Source organism: Gadus macrocephalus, chromosome 15, assembly GCF_031168955.1.
Source record: "Gadus macrocephalus chromosome 15, ASM3116895v1".
NCBI lineage: Eukaryota > Metazoa > Chordata > Actinopteri > Gadiformes > Gadidae > Gadus > Gadus macrocephalus.
The window spans coordinates 7,759,932-7,770,987 of record NC_082396.1 but is presented as its reverse complement, the minus strand read 5'-3'; the positions used below and the strand labels follow the sequence as shown (position 1 = coordinate 7,770,987).

The window sequence follows — 11,056 nt, the reverse complement described above, 5'->3', positions numbered from 1 at the left end:
AGCTCTGGTAAGGAGTATGAGCAGAGCCACGTCTCATATTAGACATTCTCTGGTATGAGAAAAGAAAGTTTACACGTCATCAGGACCGTCCCTGACGTCATCAAACGTTGACTCTAGATGTTGCGTTCTACTATACGGGAGTTGCCGCATAAAACTAATCTACCTATTAAACATACCTATTAACATTACCTATTAAACATCGTTCTCGTCAACAATCAACAGGCAATACATTTAAAATAGGGAATATTTGGATCCATTCCGAAACCTCCGACAGATAATAAAGGATCGACTGAAGAGAACAAAAAGCCATCAAAGGGTGGTCTACTAACGCAAAGTCGTGCTACTATGGTACGAATACTGATTCAATCCCATTTGACTTGAACGCAGCTTCCCTGAGGTAGAAGACAGTGGAGCTCCGGGTTCTGCCATCACCTGAGCCGGGTTCTGCCGCCCTTGAGACGGGGTTCTGCCGTCACCTGAGCCGGGGTCCTGCCGTCACCTGAGCCGATACGTTCCGACTTCTACCTGCTCCAGAACGTCTGTCCGCCGGTAAGACTCAGCAGACCTCCGAACCCAATCGACCTGAGGCAGTGGGCTGGGTGACTCTCTGAGGCTGGATGAGCTCAGCTCGCATACTACCAAACCCAAACGGTGTGTTGTGTATATGGGGGTACAGATATGACTTGTGTATGGGTTTATATATAGATGTGTGATTAGGTCTATAGATGTGTGTATGGGTTTATAGATATGTGTATGGGTCTATGTATGGGTCTAGAGATGTGTGTCTGGGTCTATAGATGTATGTGTCTGGGTCTATAGGTGTGTGTGTGTGTGTGTGTGTGTGTGTGTGTGTGTGTGTGTGTGTGTGTGTGTGTGTGTGTGTCTATAGATGTGTGTGTATGGGTCTAAAGATGTGTGTGTATGGGTCTAAAGATGTGTTTGTGTATGGGTCTATAGATGTGTGTGTATGGGTCTAAAGATGTGTTTGTGTATGGGTCTATAGATGTGTGTATGGGTCTAAAGATGTGTTTGTGTATGGGTCCATGTGTGTGTGTGTGTGTGTGTGTGTTCGGGTTTATAGATGTATGTGTCTGGGTCTATAGATGGGTTTTATAGTTGTATGTGTGTATTGTTGTATACTTTGTGTAGCTGGCACCCAATGGATTGCTATAACCCAGTAATCGCTGTTGCATAGCTGAATAGTACTCTAGTATTGGTGGGTCCTAATCCGACCACAGCGTGACATTCCTGCAATACGGCGGTGATGAGAACCACCTGGGATTACCCCTGGTCCTCAGAGGCCCCCAGAGGCCTTAGAGCCCCTAGAGCCCCCAGAACCCCCCAGAGGCCTTAGAGCTCCCAGAGCCCCCCAGAGGAGCCCCTAGATTCCCCAAGAGGCCCCTAAAGGCCCCCATAGCCCCTAGAGGCCCCCATAGCCCCTAGAGGCCCCCAGAACCCCTTGAGGCCCCCAGAACCCCTAGAGGCCTGGTGGGCGTGTTCCTGGAGGTGCAGAGCGGTGGTCCTCGGACCTTGGGTCAGTAACGCGTCTCTCCTCCAGCGGTCAGGATGCGCCGCTCCTAGCCGCAGAACGCCTTCAGGCTCCACGATGAGGATCCCCAGACTGGCCAGTGTGTTCCTGTCGGTGGCCGGCCTGCTGGCCTACCTCATGTACGTGAAGCAGCACTACGCCCGGCCCGCGGCCGCGCAGTACCGGCCCCCCGGCTACGCGCTGCTCCGGGGGCCCGCCAGCGACCCGGGCCCCGCCACCGATGAACCGGCCAAGTTCCGCTACGGGGTGATGATCGACGCCGGATCCACCGGCACCAGGATCCACGTCTTCAAGTTCCTCCATCGGCTCAACGGTAAGAACCAGTGGAACCAGTGGAACCAGTGGAACCAGTGGAACCAGTATGACGAGTGGAACCAGTGGAACCAGTAGAACAGGCTAGGCTGCATCACTCTGGATGTGGGCGGTTCTACACGCAGCTAAGGAATGTTGGATATGAATCGTAGTATTCAGTATGTTTTGATTCTGTTCGGTTGTATCTGTTCGGTTGCATCGTTCATTCTGAAATGCTCGTTACCCTTTGACCCATAATCCCTCTCCCCACGGGGGGGGGGGGGGGGGGGGCAGGCATTCGGCCAGGCATTCGGCCACTCATTATGGAACATCCATTCATATAAAGTAGATTAAGTTGTATAACAACGGCATCCCTCTGGGCCCAATGGTTCTGCTCTTAGTGTATTTAAAAGCTATCAATGTATTAATTACCCGCTTGGAACAAAAGAAGCTTTGTTCTTAATTCCAGAGATGTGCTTTGATGCACACAAAAAAATGAACACAAACTCATTAGTGCCTTTTTAGTGCTTTTTATTAGGCTTACCCTGCTAGCAAATGGCTTGCCAAATGGCTTAGTTATCGCAATGCTAAGCTAAATCAGAGGCTGAGTGCTCTTTTGGCTTTGTTGTTAGCCCTGCAGCTAGCCTGGGAGCTATGCTTGCTAATAGTTGGTTCTCAGCGTGCTGTAGTTATGCGGTCATGGATTGTCATTAAGAGGTTTATGACAACTGAAATGTAGGTAGGGGTCAGATGTTACGTGCGCTTAGAGATTAATCAAATATTTGGTCAAATAAGATTATGAAAGTGGTCATAGTTGATAGTGGCAACAGGAATGTTAAGCCTGTGTGGTGGTGGTGTTTGTTACTCTTGTGTCTATTCTTACAGAGGTTCCTAAATTGGCTCACGAAACGTTCAAAGCCATTAAACCGGGCCTGTCTGCCTACGCTGATGACCCAGATCAGGTAGAGTCTCCACAACACTCACCAACACCAGCTGAAGCATCCCCAACTGTTTTTGCTGTGCTCAGTCTCGTGTCAAGTATGGGACTCACTGCAATGACCTCCTTATGAGTGGGAAGAGGCGTTCATGTCCAACTCAGTGTGGGACGAGGTGTTCTCGTCCACCTCAGAGTAGGAAATAGGAGAGCCTATGACAACCCAGATAACAACTAGAACACGGAGGTTGTCACTGTCAGAACATCGAAAAATGTAGACAAAATAACATTTTTGATTCTAATATATACGACCCTATCTGAGTCCAACAACTCAACAGCACTATCTTTAATTAATTTATCTGATATAATTGGCATCCACCGCTAGCAACGGTTGTTTGGAAGAAACCAGAAGTGGTGCTGGTCCATGTTGTCGTGATGATGCTCTCTGTTCCTTGTTGTCGTGACGACGCTGTCCGGTCCATGTTGCTGTGACGACGCTGTCCTCATGCTGACCGCTGCCTCCTGCCCAGTGCACCGCAGGCTGCTGCAGCTGTTCGAGGTGGCCAAGGCCAGCATCCCAGCCGCCTTCTGGAGCCGCACGCCACTGGTCCTCAAGGCCACGGCCGGTCTGCGTCTGCTGCCCGGGGAGAAGGCCACGCAGCTCCTCAACAAGGTGGGAGCAGACCCCTCAAGTGCTGTGATTTTCAGGCTGATATCATTCAATTTGACCATTTAGAACAGGGGGAACGCATCCTGACAGCTTGGAATATTACTGTCAGATACTGTTCCCCCTCTGTTCCATAGGAAAGGAGGCTCACACATCTTTCAAATTCATACTGCTGACTTATTTCCCCACAACAGATAAGTGCTGTGATTTTCAGGCTGATATCATTCAATTTGACCATTTAGAACAGGGGGAACGCATCCTGACAGTCATTATCTGGGACTAGGGGAAACACATCTCGACGGGGAAACAGATCTCGACACAACACCGGCAAGGTCGAGCTACACACGCAGTCCGTATATTGGTCGACAGAATCGCACTTTTGTGACAGGGGGATAATAAACAAACACATTATCCGCAAAGTATTTCTGGACAACGGCGAAAGCCTCGTTATTTAAGGAAATGTCGCACAAAAGTTTGCCGTCCTTCTTGGACGTCCTACATGGGAGGAGGGTACTGTCGGCGGTGGAAACGCGAGCCGTAACTGAGCTGCGCCGAAACGCCGCACCTTCACTACTCCACCAAGCCAAACATCATTGTAAATGCGCAAATTCTGTGTGCTTTGCAGTTTCATAAACAAGACATGCTGAATTTTCAGTTTGATAACTGATTGTCTTATTTTGAGTCTGGAGGTGATGTGGGGTACTTGTTGGGTTACTGTCTTAGATTACACAGTTCAGGCTGTTGCAGCTAGCTCAGGGGAGAGACTGTATGACACTAGGTGGTACAACCTGAGACAGTAATAAAGAATTGCCTTCTGCATTTTTGATTATTGTTTTCCCTTCATTGTACCGAACTCGTACCGATCCATGATGTCTGAACCGAGGTATGAACCGAACCGTGACTTCAGTGTACCGTTACACCCCTGCTAGCTGGAGCTCAATACTGTAGCTCAATACTGTAGCTAGCTGGAGCTCAATACTGGAGCTAGCTAAATACTATAGACAGCTGGAGCTAAATACTGTAGCTCAATACTGTAGCTAGATGGAGCTAATTACTATCGCTCAATACTGTAGCTAGCTAAATACACTAACTAGCTACATACTGTCACGAGCTAAATACTGTAGCTAGCTAAATAAACGGGAGCGTGTCTATGTTCCCCGGGTCCTATGTTCCCCGGGTCCTATGTTCCCCGGGTCCTATGTTCCCCTCTTTGTATGAGACTGGGGAACATGGGACCCTTTTTTTAAAAAAAGGGTCCTATCTATGTTCCCCGCTTTTCCCAAAAAGGGTCCTATGTTCCCCGATATGTATGTGACCGGGGAACATAGGACCCTTTTTTAAAAAAAGGGTTCTATGTTCCCCGGTCTGTTACTTTTACCACCATTACTGCCAAATACCGGCCGAGATAACTACCATTGCATGTGTTTACCTTTTGTGGAAGAGGGAGAGACGTCGGAGAACCTGACGCAGTCTATTCATACGCCGGTAAACAAACCCCGAGAAGCCCAATCCCTACGAGAGCTCCCCGCGCTACGGCCATCCGGAGGCGCACAGAGCTTTTGGCCGTGATATTATTATACAATTATATTATATTATATTATGTACTATTATATAAAGAGCTCCGGGAGTCGCAAATGGCAACAATCACTTTCTCCTCAATGCTGCAGTTCACCCCGGACTGCACTGCACTGAGTTGGCCGGTTGAACGCAGATTGGCTATAACGTTACACATGTCACTCAGTGGCCACGCTGTTGAACGCCGATTGGCTGTCATCACGCGAATGTCGCGTCAAAGTTTAAATATTTTTAAAGATTGATAGATTGCGGGGAACATAGGACCCTTTTCCAGAAAAGGGTCCTATGTCCTATGCCCCCCTATGTATGCATGGCTACAGGGGAACATAGGACCCTTTTTGGGAAAATCGGGGAACATGGGAATATGTTCCCCGAGCGGGGAACATAGGACCCGTGAAGATGACAGCTTTCAGGGTTAGTCTTTGAACATTCACGTGGTCTTAGCTGATAATAAGCTACCGTAGCTTCTCTGTTGCTATGCGGTCGCTCCTGGACGCCGCCGCCGCGCAACAATGCTGCACCCTGGCTCCGCGTCCGCAGTGAGAGAGGCAAAGCCACGATTAACTCATTTTGGCTGAATGGCCTCGTCCTGTTATTACTGATTACTTAAAAGATTTAATCGACTTTCCCCTAAAATCAGCAGCACTAGCATCAGGGATGGAGAGGCATTAGCTTACCGCTAGGATATTAGCTAAAGTAAGTCAATTGCATAATAAAGAGCGGCTAAGTACAAGCTAGTAGCGAGGTACACGAAGCAGACTGCTCTTATGAAGGGTTGAGATTTCTGCTCCTCATTATCACTCTCTTGGACTCTCTCTCTCTCTCTCTCTGTGTGTGTGTGTGTGTGTGTGTGTGTGTGTGTGTGTGTGTGTGTGTGTGTGTGTGTGTGTGTGTGTGTGTGTGTGTGTGTGTGTGTGTGTGTGTGTGTGTGTGTGTGTGTGTGTGTGTGTGTGTGTGTGTGTGTGTGTGCGTGCGTGCGTGCGCACTCGTGCTCCATCTAAAGTGCTGTTCCTCCTTTCCAGGTGAGGGCAGTGTTTTCAGAGTCTCACTTCCTGTCCAGGAGCGACGCCGTGTCCATCATGGACGGAACTGATGAAGGTAGTGGGTGCTGGGGGGAAGGCGTGTGTCCACCAATACCAGTGTTCCAGATACACCGTATACCTTCACATACAAACACACAGTACATCTGCACACACCCAGTACATCTATAAATACCTCCACATGGATGGTGTTTTTAAAGGCATGGTACAGATGCAACTCCCAGACTCTAATCCAATCCTTTTAAAGTAGTTCAGACAACAGTTGTGTCCATGTAGGATAATGTGCTGTCTAATCTCAGTGGGGGGGGGGGGGGGGTCCTGATTATCTCTTCATTATCCTCTTCAGCAGAGTGGCTTAGGTAGAACAATCAGCCTCTAATCCTGCTGCTCCTTCATTACCCCCCCCCCCCCCCCCCCCCCCCTGCTGCCCCCAGCTAGCATCCAGCTAGTGCTATTGCTAGTGCTAGCGCTAGCCTGCGGGCGGGGCCAGCTCCCCACGGTGGTCCTATGGTCAGTTAGCGTCCTGATCCGGCCAGATGAGACGGGATGGAGGGACTTATGGGTAATCTGAAGGTCTAAGTGGTGCCCGCTCGCCATCGCCAGAGGATGAGGCGGGTTGCTAAGTAACCGCCTCCAGCTTGCTCGGCCCTCATCCCTCGGTCCCTGTGCGTTTGTTTGTTTGTAAATTGCTTCTTAGTGTCTTACGTCAAAGCTCCAGTGATACAGCCTCCCAAAGCCCCCGGTCCGCGGGCGGGGGTCAGCACTGATACGGCGGTGGTAAGAGGCACTAATGTGGGCCGCAGCATTAAGGGGGCAGAGGTCAGCGCTGAGAGACCCTCACTCTCTCCAGGCTTCACCTCACTGTGTGTGTGTGTGTGTGTGTGTGTGTGTGTGTGTGTGTGTGTGTGTGTGTGTGTGTGTGTGTGTGTGTGTGTGTGTGTGTGTGTGTGTGTGTGTGTGTGTGTGTGTGTGTGTGTGTGTCTGTCTCTAGGGATCTCGGCGTGGATCACTGTAAACTTCCTGACAGGTAAGCCAATCAGAACCCTCATTTAACACAATCCAAGAAGGCGTGTTTACACTTTTTAGCCATATTCCATAATTAGTAACCTCCCTCTCTCCCTCCCTCCCTCCCTCCCTCCAGGGGGTCTGGGCGCGGCTGACTCCCCCACGGTGGGCATGCTGGACCTGGGCGGAGGTTCCACTCAGATCACCTTCAACCCCCAGGACGAGGTAAGAGAAGGTCCGGACCGAGGTCAGACCTCCTCCTGGACCCAATCCAGGAGGAGGTCTGAGCTCTGCTCCTCCTCTGGTCCCAGAGGAGGTCTGAGCTCTGTTCCCCCTCTGGTCCAGGAGGAGGTCTGAGCTCTGCTCCTCTCTGGTCCAGGAGGAGGTCTGAGCTCTGCTCCTCTCTGGTCCAGGAGGAGGTCTGAGCTCTGCTCCTCCTCTGGTCCAGGAGGAGGTCTGAGCTCTGCTCCTCCTCTGGTCCAGGAGGAGGTCTGAGCTCTGCTCCTCCTCTGGTCCAGGAGGAGGTCTGAGCTCTGCTCCTCCTCTGGTCCAGGAGGAGGTCTGAGCTCTGCTCCTCCTCTGGTCCAGGAGTAGGTCTGAGCTCTGCTCCTCTCCCTCCAGAAGACCATCCAGACGTCTCCAATCGACTTCATCAGCTCCATCCAGATGTTCAATACCAGCTACACCCTCTACTCCCACAGGTACCCTCCCCCATCCTCCCCTCTCCTCACCCTTCCTCCCCCCTCCTCCCCCCTTCTAACCCCCATTCTGTTAGCTTTTTAGTGTGTCCTGTGTTAGCGTTTTTGCGTGTCCTGTGTTAACTTATGTTAGCGTATCAGAGTGCTAGCCTAACGGGTCCTGTGTTAGCGTGTGTTAGCGTGCTAGCCTAACGGGTCCTGTGTTAGCGTGTGTTAGCGTGCTAGCCTAACGGGTCCTGTGTTAGCGTGTGTTAGCGTGCTAGCCTAACGGGTCCTGTGTTAGCGTGCGTTAGCGTGCTAGCCTAATGGGTCCTGTGTTAGCGTGGGTTTGCGTGCTAGCCTAATGGGCCCTGTGTTAGCGTGCTAGCCTAACGTGTCCTCTCTGTTCCAGCTATCTGGGTCTGGGTCTCCTCTCGGCCCGCCTGGCCGTCCTGGGGGGGGTCGAGGGTCAGGACGCCCCCGGTAGGTCACTCCTCCTCTTCATCTTCCTCCTCCTTTTAATTCGCTGTCAGCGCCACCGGCCCCGCCCTCTCCAATAATTTAGCCATTACCTCATTGCTTCACCAAGATTAGTTCCTCGTCCGACAGCTGTTAGAGCTGCTGGGGTTTAGCTCCAGAACCTCCAAGCTCCCCTCCCTCCCTCCCTCCCTCCCTCCCTCCCTCCCTCCCTCCCTCTCACCTCCTCCCTCTCTCTCTCTCTTATTTATCTGTGTATCTCAGTACAGTCCTGCCCCCCCCCCCCCCCCCCCCCCCCCCCTCCCGACCACCAGGGGGTGCTGCCCCACTCATAATGAATGCGAGCCGTCATGTGACTCTGGCGTCATGTGACCCTGCTGTCGTGTGGTCTCCCAGCAGGCAGTGTGGAGCTGGTCAGCCCGTGCCTGGCTCCAGAGCAGTCCTGCCCGTGGCAGCACGGGGAGGTGGTCTACACCGTCAGGGGGCAGAAGGAGGGCGAGCCGGTCTACGACGCGTGCCGGACCAAGGTGGAGAAGGTCCTCTACAGGAGGGTGCAGCCGGCCCCCGAGACCCGGGACCTGGACTTCTACGCTTTCTCCTTCTACTACGACCTGGCGGTGGACCTGCAGCTCATAGGTCGGCCTCAGCCTCCCCCTCACACTCGCCTCACACTCACCCTCCATCAGCACCTCACCTCACCCTCAGCCTCATCGTCACCCTCACCCTCACCCCACCTGCCCCTCACCTCACCTTACCCTCAATCAGCACCTCACCTCACCCTCACCCCCTCCTCCACCCTCACCCTCACCCTTCCTTCACCTCACCCCCACCCTCCATCAGCACCTCACCCTCATCGTCACCCTCACCCCACCTGCCCCTCACCTCACCCTCCATCAGCACCTCACCCTCATCGTCACCCTCACCCCACGTCACCTGCCCCTCCCCCTAACCTCACCAAATGAACCAGTGAATTCATGACATGGTTTACAAACACCATATATCCTCCTCAAGGCACTGAATTTATTTATTTCATAAATCTGTCGTCTTGTTTCGTCAACAGAGGCGGAGAAAGGCGGCACAGTTAAAGTTTCCGACTACACGAATGCTGCCAAGAGAGGTGAGACAGTGCCCCCCTGTGGCGGCTACGCGGTACTGCACCACACTGCACGCAACACGACTCTGACCCGACGCATGATCCTGTTTACAATCACAATGATCTCTCAGTGGAACTTTTATAAGACCTTCAGAAGATTTAAGTGTGTATGTGTGTGTGCGTCTCCCAGTGTGTGAGAGGCCGTCAGATCAGAACCCCTTCCTGTGTCTGGACCTTACCTACGTCTCGGTCCTGCTCCAGGAGCTCGGCTTCCCCCCCGACAAGGAGCTGAAGGTAGCCTCCCTCCCACCACGCCTGTGTGTTGTCGTCGTCCCCCCAACCACCCCCCCCACCCCCGGTGTGAACCAAGGAGTCTCCCGGTGGATGTCATGGTGACCTGTCCGTGTGTATCTCTGTCTGTGTGTCTCTCTGTCCGTGTGTCTCCAGCTTGCCCGCACCATCGGGGAGGTGGAGACCAGCTGGCCGCTGGGGGCCGTCTTCCACTACATGGAGGCCAACCGGCGGTGACCTAGGCCCCGCCCCTCCGCCACCGGACCGGCCAATCACAGCCGGGGAACCTTTTAATCCAGCCCGACCTGCCCCTCGACCCTACACTGACATCATCACCTCCTCCTCCTCCTCCTCCTCCTCCTCCTCCTCCTCCTCCTCCTCCTCCTCTGGTTGGTCCGATTCGCCAGGTGATGACCCGGTCTCCACCTCAGCCAATCAGGAGCAGTGGCTGCTGTCCCGTGTTTTCCCAGCAGGAGTCACCGCTCAGCTGGAGGTCATCCATGTTGTACTCATCGTCCTCAACGCCCCGGTGCTGTGACACCACTTCCTGTCCTCCCATCCCCTGACAGGAAGTGGAGGGTTCAGGGAGGTGTCTGCTCTCAGGCTCCTGTTGGTGTCTGGACTCTGAAGACACTTTTTATTATTGTTCATACGACGGATGATGTTGTGATTCCGGGGGCCGAGGGGCCACCTGGGGGCCCTCATCGGACTGGGGGTCCTCTGGGCAGTTTGTGGGCGTGGCCTCCGTCACAACGACCCGCCCTCTTCTCCCGCCCCTCGTACACCAAAATCTGGTGTCTGTGTGCGTGTGTTTGTGTGTTTAAGGACACCTTCCTTTGTTTCCACAAGTGTCTTTATCAGTTTTGGGGGGTTTAGTCTCTCATTCTTGGACATGGTCTGGAGTCACATGACTCGGATCAGGTGACCACCGGGTTCTGTCAGTTGACCTCTGCTCTCCGGGGCCAAGCCAAGGTTTTTGTATTCTCTGAGAATGTACTTTGTATTACTGTGCCATCGTACTGGTGTCTTAAAGTCACGTTGTGATGGTCAAAAGAATGTATATCTTTTCATGTGTTTTTATTAAAACAGTCTTTAAACCACTAGGCTGTGATCTTTAACACCGTTTGGAACGGCTGCTGATTTCAAATTATTGGTTGTTAATTTAAGTGGTTCTCAAAGCGCTTTACATTATCTCCTCATTAAATGAAATGAATTAAATCTGTCATTTACCCATTCATACACACATATACACTGCCAGCTGGTCCGGAGGGTGAGGTGCCTTGCTCAGCGACACCCCGGCGCTAAGCTAGGAGGCGCCAGGGATCTAAATGGTTTCATGAATAATGCGCTGGGCCTTATCAACAAACCAGTGAAACTAGCAGCTGATCAGATTTTGTACCTGGGGAGGAGTTGAACAAATCAGTTGAACCAGCAGCAGATCAGATGTTGTAGCTGGG

The 11,056-nt window shown here is 52.2% G+C and overlaps 1 protein-coding gene across 1 annotated transcript; it reads left to right on the top strand.

Moving 5' to 3' along the window:
• The first annotated feature begins 190 nt into the window (after positions 1–190).
• entpd6 (ectonucleoside triphosphate diphosphohydrolase 6) lies at positions 191–10,712 on the top strand. Its single transcript, XM_060073035.1, has 13 exons — positions 191–549; positions 1,559–1,862; positions 2,726–2,807; positions 3,315–3,447; positions 6,039–6,114; positions 7,048–7,083; positions 7,198–7,286; positions 7,683–7,762; positions 8,151–8,221; positions 8,612–8,851; positions 9,276–9,332; positions 9,499–9,602; positions 9,756–10,712. The coding sequence occupies exons 2-13, from the start codon at positions 1,607–1,609 to the stop codon at positions 9,834–9,836; spliced, it is 1,305 nt and encodes a 434-aa protein (XP_059929018.1). The 5' UTR covers positions 191–549; positions 1,559–1,606; the 3' UTR covers positions 9,837–10,712.
• The last annotated feature ends 344 nt before the right edge of the window (positions 10,713–11,056 follow it).